Source organism: Takifugu rubripes, chromosome 3 (assembly GCF_901000725.2).
Source record: "Takifugu rubripes chromosome 3, fTakRub1.2, whole genome shotgun sequence".
In the NCBI taxonomy this organism is placed as follows: domain Eukaryota; kingdom Metazoa; phylum Chordata; class Actinopteri; order Tetraodontiformes; family Tetraodontidae; genus Takifugu; species Takifugu rubripes.
Window position 1 is genome coordinate 13,408,830 of NC_042287.1, and position 13,390 is coordinate 13,422,219.

General features: G+C 50.5%; 1 protein-coding gene and 1 long non-coding RNA gene across 5 annotated transcripts; both read left to right on the forward strand.

The window, feature by feature from the left end:
• Positions 1–842: 842 nt before the first annotated feature.
• vgll4a (vestigial-like family member 4a) lies at positions 843–4,912 on the forward strand. Of its 3 annotated transcripts, XM_011602560.2 has the most exons (7): positions 853–981; positions 1,464–1,471; positions 1,552–1,619; positions 1,932–2,094; positions 2,885–3,110; positions 3,192–3,306; positions 3,403–4,912. In XM_011602560.2, the coding sequence occupies exons 3-7, from the start codon at positions 1,553–1,555 to the stop codon at positions 3,600–3,602; spliced, it is 771 nt and encodes a 256-aa protein (XP_011600862.1). In that variant the 5' UTR covers positions 853–981; positions 1,464–1,471; position 1,552; the 3' UTR covers positions 3,603–4,912. The 3 variants fall into 3 exon arrangements, with proteins under 3 accessions (XP_003963453.2, XP_011600860.1, XP_011600862.1); XM_003963404.3 differs by lacking the exon at positions 1,464–1,471 and having other exon boundaries at positions 843–981; XM_011602558.2 differs by having other exon boundaries at positions 844–981; positions 1,464–1,619.
• Positions 4,913–8,274: 3,362 nt separating this feature from the next.
• LOC115249135 (uncharacterized) lies at positions 8,275–9,816 on the forward strand. 2 transcript variants are annotated; one of them, XR_003887819.1, is made up of 4 exons: positions 8,275–8,351; positions 8,423–9,034; positions 9,153–9,321; positions 9,484–9,816. It is a non-coding gene; the product is annotated as an uncharacterized lncRNA (long non-coding RNA). The 2 variants fall into 2 exon arrangements; XR_003887818.1 differs by having other exon boundaries at positions 9,171–9,321.
• Positions 9,817–13,390: the final 3,574 nt, after the last annotated feature.

Sequence of the window (13,390 nt, forward strand, 5' to 3'; positions counted from 1 at the left end):
ACCTCACAGGCTCTCTCGAAAACGCTGCATTCTTATTTATTTATTTAAAAAAAAAAAAGGGGTTTCCACTACCGGCTGTCTTCAGTACACACGAGCGCCGCAGCGTATCCGTGCCCCCCCCACCCCATCCCGTCCTCCCATGATGCTTCTGTGCCCCCTCGATGGTGCACGCCGCCCCTGTCAGTGTGAAAAGCAGCCGTGAAAGGCAAAATGGCTGTTAGGGCCGTCAGACACTGCTCGGCAACCGTCCCTGGACACAGACGCGTGCAGTAAACTAGCAGTTAACAGACTTTGCATCGACTGAAACATGCACGTTTGAACAGCTTTAATTTACACGCGCAAAACACTTTAAAGGGGTAAAAGGGCAACAGCTTTGCCACCATGTCATTTTAGATGCACTGCGCACGCCGCTGCTGTAATTTGAAACACACAAGGAGCTTTATTTGTGTACTGAAAGCAACCCAGGACACCAAACCAGATCAATAAATCAATACTCCGCATCTGCAAATCCAGATGGAGGGTCTGCATCTGCCCCTGCTGAGATGCCTCCTGCTTACCTGTCCTGCACCTGTGACCAGAATCAGAAGAGAAAACAAAGCAGACGGAATTACTGCATCAATTCGTTGCTTTAACCAGTAAAAGCGTCGACATTTGCAGGTGTTTAGTGGTGAATATTGTTAGCTGCCTTATCGCCCTGCTTGTTTTGTCCAGCTGAATGCGTTTCAGGCTGTATTATCTTAGAAAATGGAGGGCTTTTGTGCGGGGTTTTTTTTGTGCTGCTGCTGTTGTTGTTGTTTTGTTTTTCGCACCAGTTCTCCGGGTATCCAGCAGGGCCGCTAGCTGCTCTTTTGTACTGGGAGAAGGTGCATGAGCGCAGCTGGGCTGGCCATGGCGATGTTTTGGCTGTAAAAAGCTCGTCTCGACGAAGGGACCGAACGGCCGCTCGTCGCTGGAACAGCGCTGCCGGACACGAATCCGCCTGTAAGTGGTCCCCCGCCGGCGGTACAAGGTTTACCCGGATTTTTTTTTTTTTAAATGGGACGCCAATAACTAAACTTGAAAGTTTGGGATTAGCCTCGTAAAAGCTAACGCTAACTTCGGTCCGTGTCGCTAAGTTAATGAGCGCACGCAAGCGACCTTAAACGAGCATTAAAACTTCTGTCACTGTGTGTCGAGGCGACACTGTTGTGGTGATAAATCAGGCCATCGTAGCGATAGTTTAAACTTTCCGATTTAGGCACTGAAATCTAGCCAGACGACGCCAGGCTAACTTGTAGCAGCTGAGCCTAATTACGTTTGTAGTTAGCCTCATGCTAACTTCTATGGTTTGGAGTTGTAAACGTAAGCGCCAGGAAAACATTGTTAGCCGGCTCGTTGTTCGCTGTCTGAGAATCTGCTTTAAGTATAGGCCAAGTTAACTTTCCCGATCGCCATCTAACTCGATGATGTTTCCTCTGTTTCAGGATTTAAGGTTTTTTGTTGGCTTCGCTTGTACACTCCGCTAACATCCATGTTAGCAACTAACCTGCTCGTGTAAATGCTGTTCACTAGAATGGACCTGTTGAACTCTCAGTTCCTGGACAAGATGAACAATAACGTCGGCAAACTCTACTACGACGGTCAGTTTACGTGCTTTTTGGGGTTTACGACGTGCCAGTAATTAGTTTTGCTGCATCTTTTGGGCACAAACAGTGCGTTTGTTGTGGTTGATGCTGACGTTTCCATTTTCCCCAGATCTAAACACACATCCATTATGTTCTTTGCCTTTCCTCTTTTCCAGTAAATTAACTATTTTTCTATTGCATAGGGCTTTCCAAAAGGGTTTTCCGTGACTGTGAAAATGCACACGATGCACCCTTGCTTGTGCCATGCTTGTCTTTTTAATAATGAGGCGGCCTGTTTTGATGACGTGCACGTCACCTGTTCCACAGGTGAGTCCAGGACGCCATCCCTGTCCACTGCTATGGCCAGCATAACTCCGCCTCCTCCGCACTGCCCCAGCAAGCGTAAATACGGCGACGAACAAATGGACGACCGGATCAACTGTGACGACGACCACATGACCAAAATGAGCCGATTGTTTGCAACGCAGTTGTAAGTAAAACGCTGCACTGCATCGAAACCTTTAAAAGCCCAGCTGCCTTAACACGTCGACCTGAGGCGATTACGCGCAGGAATGACGGCGGTCATTTGGAGAGCGAAAGTTGAAGCACGTTCAACCTGTCGCGCTAACGTAGCCGGTGAGCAGTGGGGCGTGGAGGCAAGCGGAGCTGGATCGGTGATGCGAAGAATACAACGAGAAGAACCTGCTGGCCCGCCTGATGGGCTCGAGCGCAAGAGACGCAAAAGGATCTGTTAACTATGTGGTGATCTGATCACAGATTTCTGTTGAGAAGAACCACAAGCTCAAAGTACTCAGTGTTAAACCTGTGTGAGGCTTCAGGTTCTGTTGACAAGCTTAGATAAATGTTTATACTCCTCTTTATGTCTCTTACTTTAACAATTAGCAGGAAAAAAAAAAGGAAATAATCTCCAAGTGATTACTGTGATGAAACGTTCACCTTTTGTTCGTTCTAGTTTGAAATTCTCCTTTGTGGAAGGATGTTTACTGGATGCGCGTCTGTTTGCTAATGAAAACGACATTTCCCAGAATGCTTTGGTGCTTAGAGGTTCTTCTGTGTCGGTGAGCGCCCTCTAGTGGCAGAATGGATGCACTACCAGTTTAAATTCAGGTGCAGAACAAAACTGGAGCTGATTTTACGGTAGAATTTTACACACCGTGAGAACTCCAGTCATTAGTTTGTAGCCTCAGTTTTTTGGGCTGCTTTAAAGGTGGCAAAAGATAGATAAAGTGTGTGTTTTTTCTCGTTCTCTCTTGTTTAAGGGCTCGTCCTTCTGTTGGAGACAACCCCAACGAGCACTGGAGACACAGTCACACCCTTACGGAGCAAATGACTTCCTCCTCCAGCAGTCTCCTTGGCAACCGCCTGTACTCTTCCATTTCTGGTTATGCTGTAGACCAGCCACTTGCTCTGACCAAAAGCAGCCACGACATGGGGGTGGCGGCCAGAGAGTGGGCCGCCGTGAGCGGGACGGCTGAGCGTCAGCAGGTACGAGGACTCGCGCGCTGAGGTGGTGTGAAGAATGAGTTGCTTGGCAGATTTTGAGGTTGTTTGTCTTCCAACCATCAGAATCGTCCCTCTGTTATCACCTGTGCCCCCGCAAGCAACCGTAACTGCAACCTGTCGCAGTGTCACATGAACGGCTGCTCCCCCAGCCCCCCTGCTGACCAGAAGAAGACCAATGGTAGTGCTGGTCCTGTCCTCAATCATGTGGAGAAACGTTCTTCCATTCTGACACTAACCAGATCTTCTGTCTGCTCCTGCCCCCCCCCCCCAACAGCGAACACGGCGAGCGACCCCGTGATCGAGGAACACTTCCGCCGCAGCCTGGGGAAAAACTACAAGGAAGCGGAGCCCGTGTCCAACTCGGTGTCCATCACAGGTTCGGTGGACGACCACTTTGCGAAGGCGCTGGGGGACGCCTGGCTGCAGCTCAAGGCCCAGGGCGGGGGCCACCAGTCCTTCGAGCCCGACTCGTGAAGCCGAGGGAAGGGAACGTCCCGAACGCTCCCTCGACCTCCGCAGTTGGGAGTGGAGTTTACTCGCTGTCCCTTCTGGCCAAGCATCAACTTCCTTTAGCAAAAGAACAATGGTAGAACTCAGACCCCTCTAAAATTGGTCGGTCCCAGATTTGAGTTGAAAACGTTGAGTACAATCAGTTGTTTTTTTTTTACGTCAGTGATGAGAAACGACTCCTTTCTTCCCTCATTTCTTTGACCGCCAAAGAAATTCCACCTTTTCTCCTCACCGGATCCATCGAATAAGCCATAAATCCGGATTTGTTCTTTCCAAAATCTGCCTTACTTGAACCCGCTGACCTAACCGCGGGTGACATTTCCGGCCCTTTTGGCCAAAGACGACAGTTGCGATGATGCAGTTGAGACCCCCCACCCCCACCCCAGATATTAGACTGACCCCTCCGAACTGGACGTACCCACTGTTACCTACACATTCTGGTCCCCGTAGCGCTAAAAGGGTGTCTCAAATAGCTGGTTTCTATTACAGATCTTATTCTAAACTATATTTAGCAGAAATATTTTCTTTTAACAAAACTACTCACTGCTGGTACAGTCGTACTCGATCTATTTTTTGTACCTAGTTTTCATTCCTTTATGTAGTTGTGTACCTGCGTGCATCCATCTGCGATTCACAGCCTCTGGAAAGGTTGTTGTGTGGCGGCGTTTTCCTGGAGCGGCTCAATCGGACCCGCGGCTGCTTTATTTATTCCCAGCATGCCCGGCGGCTGACCTGAGAAAAGGCGCCGCAGCTCCACTCCTGTTGGGATCCGATGAGCTGCCTGCGAAGTCCTTTATTCCGCCTGTTTTGTTCTCCCCACAGGACCGTCATTGCGCCGTGCGGAATGATCCTAGACGTTTTGTCGGTGTCCGGAGCGGCCCGCGCGCACGTAGCACGGATATTCGTCATCTAACCTCGCTTGTTTTTCAATTTGATGAAAAGGTCGGATCATTTTTCCCACGACGGTTTGAAAAGAAAAGTGCAGGAACACAAACGTTTAAGAGTTTGCTTAGCTTTGGTTGTGTTGCCGTAGTCGAATTTTAGGGCTCCTGGAAGAATCCGCTCGTTTGACACAAGCGGATTCTTCACCTGTTTGGGGATTTAGACCGTTGTTATTTAATTTGTACCTTTAGACCGCCTGTAGCTCACAGTTAGCCTTAAAGAACGACTGCAGGCGTCGTCCTCACACGTTTAGTTCACCACCCAGGAAGAAACTGTCAATGTTTTGTGCTTCATTTCTTCCAAAATAAAAGTACAAATGTTCTCTTTTTGCACATTGTCTCCACCTCTTTCTTCACTTGTGTTCCTGAATCGGTGCAAAATAGAAATTGGTCGTGTTTAAAGCTCAGAAAGCTCCTGTAAACAGACGGATATGAAAAAAAAAAAAGTCACTTGTCCATTTTCAATTTGGGCTTTGACGTCTGGGCCGTACCCGACCATTAGCGGATGACGTGCTCACACTGATTATGGTACTCCAGCAATCAAGTGTCACATGTGGTTATTTATTGAGCGCACGCTGCCATGGTAACACAGTAAGTGATAAATCAACTAATTAGCAGGGATAAGGGCCGGACAAATGTCTTGTCTTGGCCCCCGGAGGCTAGATGAGATGTCTCTGGACCGTCTTAGAGGGACAGGGTGCTGGCAACAGTTACCGCTACACAATTAATCAGTTTTGTTAATTTTCTTTAATCGGAATGAAAAACAAACACTGAAGTCACGGGGCAAAAACATGACCTGAGTCCTCCACTGATGAAATAAAGGCTCCGGCTGTTTTTTGCGTTTCCGCCAGCAGGCGGCGCTGTTGAACCGCCTTTACTCCCCCTTCTCCGTCCCTAGAGACCAAACAAAACCCCGAGCGTCAGAATACTGGGGAGATTGATATGAATGCTGCACGCATTCAGCCTGTCAGTTATTTTCTGGATAACCTATAAGATTATGTTCAGTTTTTACCCGTCATGACCCCCACCACCACCCGTAGAATTGGGAAACTCCAGTTGTAAATGCTTCCAGTTGATTTCAGCTCTTTCGAATTTACTCCAAAAGACACCTTTCAGACAGACCCCACCTCCTCTTCAATGTGGTTCTTGTAGCTCTCTCCCCTCTGCTTCAAATCTGCCCCCCCACCCCCAACAGACCGGTGCCTCCACAAGATTAGACCCCGCATTCACCAGCCTCCCGAAAGAAGCTCCAGCAGGATTACGGAGACCAGAGCACGTGGACATCGGGGCCACGTCGGTGGGCCGACGCGGAGCTAGCGCCTAAATCGAGATGACACATCAGGGTCGTGCCAGATCCGGCGCGGCCCCTTCAGTGTGCGAGGGCCACAAGGAGCGTGACATCTGCGCCCGAGATGGAGGACTGGTCTCTGAGCGGCCGCCTCCTGTTCGGGCTGTAACAGGAGGGACTGTGCTGCTCCCAGACACGTACGTTAAACACTGTCCTCTCCTGTTTGCTCTCTCGGATATGTGAACGGAAGCAACCCATGGAACCAGTGTAGCACAATGCATCCTGGGAATGGCATGCAGATCGGATTAATCCAGTTCAGTAAATGAAAGGCTCTAACGTGGCCCGTGCAGCCTTGACTCACACGTTGCGTGCACGTTAGCCCGCACAAATGGTCGGCGCAGATCCCGTTCTTCCTTTGCATAATTCCAAATTTGCTGTGCATGGCTAGCGCAAGCGGCTGCACCCCCGATCCAGCAGCATCCCCGAGTGCGCACCGTCTGGGGAATTTGCATGATTGCCTGTAGATTATTTGAATATTATCCATTCTCCCCCTCCTCTTATTTCTGTGGCTCTCTGCTGTGAGGGTGCGCGCACATCCTTGGGCAAAAGAATCTAAAATAGATCATACAAGCGACTGGAGTAGATGCACGGGGAAGAAGCGGCTCAGGGGCACACTTGAGTCATGTTGGCAAGATCGTGCACCCTGAGCTGACAGCCCAACACACCCGATTACCGAGCACGTCATTTGGAAAACGCAGCCGCAACTTTACCAAAGGTCCCAAACCGGAAGGGGGAAATTATTGAGATCCCCCCCCCCCCCGTTCGCCGTAAAGGGCTCTCGCGCACGTCACGGAGTCGCGGACGCAGTTTTGGGACCTGACGAGGGGCCTCTGCCTCCACCTATGGCGGCTCATTGTGTCATGAGGACTGCTGGCAATGGCGTAACCTTTGCGGAGGGAAGGGAAGACAACGCGGTCACTCCCGATCAGTCTCGCAGCGAACAGAACCAGACCCTGTCAGGCCGTCTCAGCGTCAGCTCCCTGTTGCACAACACCGCCGACACACTCTACCAATCATCCTCTGCCTTTTCCTCACGTCCATCAGCCGAGACGGCTCCTCCACGAGAAGGTCCTCGTGCGCTCGGCCTGCACGGCACATCGATCTGGCAGGTTTCTACTCATACGTCTCCCTTCCGTCTCGGTCCTGGTCTGGTGAACACGCTCGTGTAGCCGCGTGGCTCGTCGGCGACGTCTATGTATTATGGATTGTGTAGAAATGATTGATTTAGAGGATCATCTGCTGCCCAACGGAATCATTCTGCCACCTCTTTTGCTCCTTCCAGATAATGAATCGCTTCCAATTAGGTCACACAAATGTTGGGCTAGTATTTCTCGCTAGCTACAGGATTCAGGAGGATCGGGACCCCGTGTAATTTCCTCCTTCGACAGCAGCCTGGGTAGAATAGACTGTTTTAGCCGTGTAGCAGCAGATAAACGTCTGAATCATCACTAAAGGGCTCTCTCATGTCTCATTATTGGGTTTGTTAGAGTCGATGTTAGAGCTGCTCCGCTGAGCAGCCTTAAGAGGGGAAATGACCAAAGACCAACACGAACAAGCACCCATTCTCCCCCACATCTGCTAAATCTACTTCGACTATACTGCTGTCGCCTGCCCACAGCACCCCTGCGCCGCCACCGCCGCCGCCGCCACCACTCCCCCCGTGTGCTTGGCAGTCACACAGTCGGCCATGTGTGTGCTGAAGATGTTACATAATGCCCTCCTTTCACTGCACTCTGGATCAAAGAGAACAATCCAGCAGAGGAAAAATTGCTCCTTGCTGTTCTTCCCCCCGTCTTCAGCACATTGTTTTGCACTGAGATTTTCCGGTGGAATCTCGACTCCGGCGTTCTGCTTCATGTCGAAAACGGCGCAAACGTGAAAAGGATCAGAGGCTTGAGTGGAAAAGGAAAAAGCCAACTAGGTTAGAGACCAGACCACGATGTGACAGAGACGCTCCAGGCGCAGAGATCTTACACGTCGCGTTTGCGCTCTTTTGTTTTGATGTTCCTGCGCGCGGTTGTTTCCTTTGATAAGCGCACATCAAAGCGGAAACATCAAAGGAGGTGACAAACACGGATATCAATAAAAGAAAATGGTGTCACATCAAAAAAAAAACTCCCAAAATCTTCAACCCAGCTGCAGCACTTTATTCACGGAGCCCCCCCCCCCTTCCTCGCTCGACAAAATGAAGCAATTATGATGAAATCGCTCCGCTGGTTTGGGCTTCTCTGCTCAACACGCAGGCCGACCTAATGCTACAGAATGGAAACAACCTGTGGATGAAATGGTGGCTAAACAACGGCATTGGGACCAGTGAGCATTGAGATAATAATGGCGGGGGGGGGGGGGGGGGGCAGGTTAAAGAACGGCAGGAAATAAAGGTGCACTAGAACTCCACCATGATCCAGCTGGACAAAGTTGCATGTAGGTTGTAGGTAGATCTTTCACAGCTGCCTTTGACTTTCTAAGACTACAGGATTTGATTCCCTCCACAGAGCCGCCATCACAGACGGTCCTTATCGCCGGAGCTGCGCTCCACTGGGCCCAGGGAGCAGAGGAGCGTGCTTATCTCTGGACCTCAGCCTGCGGGGGACGTGCAGGTGCACCGGGAATAAAAGCGTCTTTAGGGCACGGTCGCACGGCTGCCCTAGTGCACAGGGCGAGCGGGGCGGCTGCAGCTTTGTCAAATGAGTTGGGAGGCAGGGCGAGACTTCAGAGCGGGTTTGACGCTCAAACCGTTATCGCACCTGACACTGTCTGGTTTGGGATCCAGCGGTGCAAGCAGCGTACGTAAGCGGCTGGTCATCTGCGAGGCGGCGTGATAGGGTATGACGTGTCACACGCCACATTTGGCTCCGCCAGGGGACGTGTTTGACAGAGCGCAGGGACGCCATTCCAGCACAAGGCTCTGCCGCAACTCATGTTCAGGCCTACGTGACGGCCCCACGTTGGCGTCTGGGGTCTAGAATGGGGGCTTCGGTCATTTCAGTGGTAAACTGCTCTGGCTTTATGGCCGCTCGTCCCATTTTCTTTCACAGATGAAGTTGGGGTTGTTCAAGTGGAGGCGGCGCTGTCGACGATGCCGGCGATGTCAGTTGAAGGTAAAGGTGGGTGTATGAGCTAGCTGGTCAGGTGTGAACAGAATCATCAACAGAAGTGATTTGTGAGTGGCTGGGAAAGTAGAGCAGTCATCAAGCCAGTCCTACAAGTCTCACAAGCCAGCAGGGTTTTCTGTCCTACCAGGACGACACCTGCTTTCACCTGGGACCCAGGAACCTCACCAGGCGACCTCGATGACCTCTGTCCTACACTCACTTTGGACTCTTCCGTTTTGGAGCTGCAGCTAACCTGCTAATAAGAGTTCACCCTGAACAAGTATTGCTGCACCTACCAGGTTCACATACCAAGACCACATCTAAGAGCTCCAAAACCTGGATTGTTTGGTGTTTTATGGTCTCGATTGCACTTTGGGGTTTACACAGCTGTTGTTCACTCCACTTTCTTAAAATGTTGCTGCTCCTCTAACTCATGGTGTCTCTTACCTATCGCTGTTTAGCTCAGGGCAGGGCAAGTAGGGGACGCCCAAGGACAGGCGAGGACGGACCGATGCAGCCTCTGTGGCTCTGGCCTGGCTGAACTCCCTCATCAGCGAGGACAATCCCAAAACTTCTGTGACAGCTTTGAATAGAAAGCAAGCCCCACATCATAGTCATGATTCACAGCTGCCCAAGTCCAAGTGCGCCCGGAGGCCCTCGGACCTCTTAATCATCCTGTGAGCCCGACTGTGTGTGTTGTTCAAGGAAGCAAATGAGGTCGACAGGGAGTGAATGAGCTAGTTTGCATACGGCAGCGCTTCCACAAAAGTTTCCTGTGTGTGTCAGAAGGAGTAAACGGCGTCTTAACGTGTCTCCAAAATGTCTGTCGTCGCGCACGTCTCATGCGTTTGCCTCATTTTTCTTCCTGCGTTCATAGAGGGAGGGGGGGGGGCTGGTATTTACGCATGGGGGTTGGCTTAAATATCTGTCTTATTGGGTGCAGTCATAATGTGCAGTCAAGGGCATAACTACATGAGTGAAAATGTCATGCAACAGTAAGGATAATGCATGCGGAGCACGTGTGAAGGTCGCCCGGCTTCATTTGCATGTAACGATGTGCACAAAATAATCAACATTAGCTCACAGACAAACACCGTCCACGAACGCGTGAAGCACTTTCACAGATTTACAGCAGAAAAATAGAGTAGCACAGGTCTGGGTGATCAATATTCCTGATCAACTCGCTAAGACACGCTCATGAAATCCCCATCTGGAGTAAGCTGCAGCGCCAGGCTCACGTCCTGGAGACTGAAATGTGTGCTGGAACTTATTTAGAATGCAGATCTTTACTAAAGCTGCGCCCGGAGCGGCCGCCTCATCTAGTCTTTGTGGCGTTCCTAACCGGAATATTTGCACACATTCCCGCACTGGGAATCACTGGTAGCTTCCTGTGCAAATGCAGCTACACACACGTGCACACACTGGAGGAGTCAGTAGGCTTCATATGTATATATTTGATTAAAACAGAGTTTCTGTCATTTCTGGAGGGGGCAGGAGAGAAATCAATGTTTTCAATTCGCCATCTATTGGAAAAGCTCGGGATGGAGGACGGGGGGAGTCCCTCTGGGCAGGAACTCCAGAAGGAGCCATTCAAGCAGCTTCTTCTTCTTCTTCTCGCTGGCTCCATATCGGTGCGGGTCGTCCAGAGCGCCCACTGTGCGTGACAGCTCGGTTGAGGAGCAGCGCTGGCTCACAGAGTGGAATTCCTCCCCCTGGCTCGCATTCTGAGGCTGACGTTGCTTCCATCGAGGCACCTTTATATAATTTACAGAACGGGAAAAATCATTTGTTTCCAGACATTTCCCCTCACCCTAATTCCCTTTCCTGTGCTTGGCTTTGCCTGTTCCTCAGCCTGATTTGCATTCAGTGTCTGACCCAGTCAGTAATCTACAATGACTCCCCCATAAGCCTCTGGCACACTGGGGAGATGTTATACGCTGTGACAAAAGACAACGAGCGCCACAGCAAACAGAGTAGCAGGGGAGGGGCTCCTGATTAGCTAAAATTGTGCCTCAACTTCTCTCTCATGTTTTTGATGTATCAGTAAAATATTTGCATCGGGCAGCAGATGGCACAGATATAAGCAATTTTCTCCATATGATGGGGTGCTGCTGGGAGCAAACCGGAGGCCTGCCGGGTTCCAGAAGAGGGTGGGGGGTTGTTCATTTAAACCCACAGATATTCCCAAAGCGAGTACAGTAAACCCTCGGGGTTTGTGACACGGTAACCTCTTTGGCGTTTGCTTGAGAATCCTGCATTTGCATACATCACCCACGTGCACCTCCCAGCCCCGCTGCCAGACATGCCCGCAATATCTGCTGCGTCACGAGACAGACGCCGCTTCACGTGCGGAGGCGCAGCCGGCGAATCCAGATCACGCGGTGGATGAGGAGGGAGGCTGCGGTGCATTCCTTGCACGTGCACTCTGGTCCTTTCGGGAAACAAGTGAATTCCAGCAAGGTTCATATTCAGATTAGAAGATGGAGCCCAATTAGCATATATGCAGAAAGGCTTTGCATGCTTGACATCCTCTCAGCCCCTCTGCTGGAAATAGCCACGCACACAACATCCTCTGATTGCATTGATATGCAGATTCATGCATCTGCAAAGATTAGTTATTCATTAATGTATTTGCTTTGAATTCTCGGGTGAGCGTACCTCAGACCCAAGTCTGGGGCAAAAACCGAAACGCATCGGGCCGAAAATGTCACCAGTGATCACAGAACATGCACATCAGGAATACGACGCGGGTCCGCTGACCCGACAACGGCGTGAACCCGACAGGGCAGCACGATCGAGTAAGTCTAAAAACAAAGTAGAAACCTAATTATCTGCTTTTTCATCTGCACAGCGGAACCCTCCTTTCTGGCCCCAACCGGGCTGTGAGGATTAATCACCGCGGCTCATAAGCTGTGGCGTTCCCTCATCCTTTCATAAAGGCATCATGGATCACCAGTTTGCTTCTTCAGTGTCCTCTCCTGCGGCCGCGCTGCGAGCAGTTTTTAACTTTAAAAATAGGCTTGCCACAGAGGGTGCCAAGAAATGCTAAGCACCAAACAATGTCCCCTTGCTCAGATCCTGGCCACAAAATGGAGCCCAGAGACTCTGCACCACAACAGAGTTCTAGTTACAGAACAGGCACCTCACATGGAAACGAGAACCGGCAGGGTGAGACCTAACCCTGACTTTTACCTTTCATTTAAAAATCTCTTTATTTCTCATGTTTTCCATTCATCCTGTCACGGCCACTGATCTTAAAGGTAAAGGATGGAGGGCTCTCTGATTGGCTAGTGTAGATTTTAACAAACACAGCTGATGGCGTGGCAGGATCGCTGTTTGGAACAAACTCGCCTGCTTTTTAGGTGACTTCAGCAGTGTGAACCAAGCTGGAGCGCTGACGTGCTGGATCAGTCCCGGGAATCCAGACAGACGTGGGTATGGACGGCTTATATGTGGATGTTGTTGCAGCTCTCCCTGCAGAGCCCCCCCCCCCCCCCCCCCCCCCCCAGGGAACCCTGATTAGAGCAACCTGACAGGTGACAAATCGTGCACTATTGTTGAAGTGTGATTGTTGTACAGGATCTTACAAATGTCTGAAAAGCAACCCACATTTTTTTCACCTTTATATTTGTACTTAACCCATTATCCCCCAGAAGAACTGATTTTATTTGGCTCCGCCGCTTCCAAATAATTGAGACCTTCCTCCATCCGGCCAACCCTTCTGAAAATGATGATCGATGGCTCCTGCCCTGATAAGACATCAGTTTGGGATGTCAGGCCGCTGACTGGTTTTCGTTGGTAATGATGCTAAATTACACAACTGGGACCAAAGGAGGCCACCGAGCCATCCATCAGGGGTGGATTCATATTAGCTGCTGTTCGGGACATTATTCAAACCCGCTCAGATACGCAGCTTTGTGTGGATGCCACCCCCCCCCCCCATTCTTTCACACACGCACACAAACTGATCACTACAAGCTACTAGAGGGGACATCTCATTCTTTTATCCATGGTGAGTCATTGTGGTGGTGTCAGCTGGTGCCGTCTCTTTTATCATACTGGAAGCTAATGGAAGCAGCAACTGCAAGAGGACGGGGGGAGGCACAGATAAACGAGGGGCTGTAAGAGGAGCGGGTGGGCTCGCCAGGCTCCGGGGCAAGCACTCTTTTGTGGTGTTTTTCATGGCCTCTCTATCATCTTGGGTTTAAGACACGAGGAAAAGCTCCAGACGCCGTTTCCTCCTTTGATGTGTCTTTTTGTTTCCCCGTGGCCATGTTAAATTTTGTTTTTCCTAACCCCCCATGGACAGAGCTCCATTTTCCAACCACGAGCACTGGTAACTCTGGATTGGTTTTACCAGTCCTACCT

Bases quoted from the DNA above. Each gene is read 5' to 3' on its own strand.
- vgll4a (XM_011602558.2), top strand. From the start codon at position 1,538: ATGCTGTTCACTAGAATGGACCTGTTGAACTCTCAGTTCCTGGACAAG. The intron at 2,095-2,884 runs GTAAGTAAAACG...CTCTTGTTTAAG, and splicing joins CGATTGTTTGCAACGCAGTT to GGCTCGTCCTTCTGTTGGAG. The intron at 3,111-3,191 runs GTACGAGGACTC...TCCAACCATCAG, and splicing joins GGACGGCTGAGCGTCAGCAG to AATCGTCCCTCTGTTATCAC.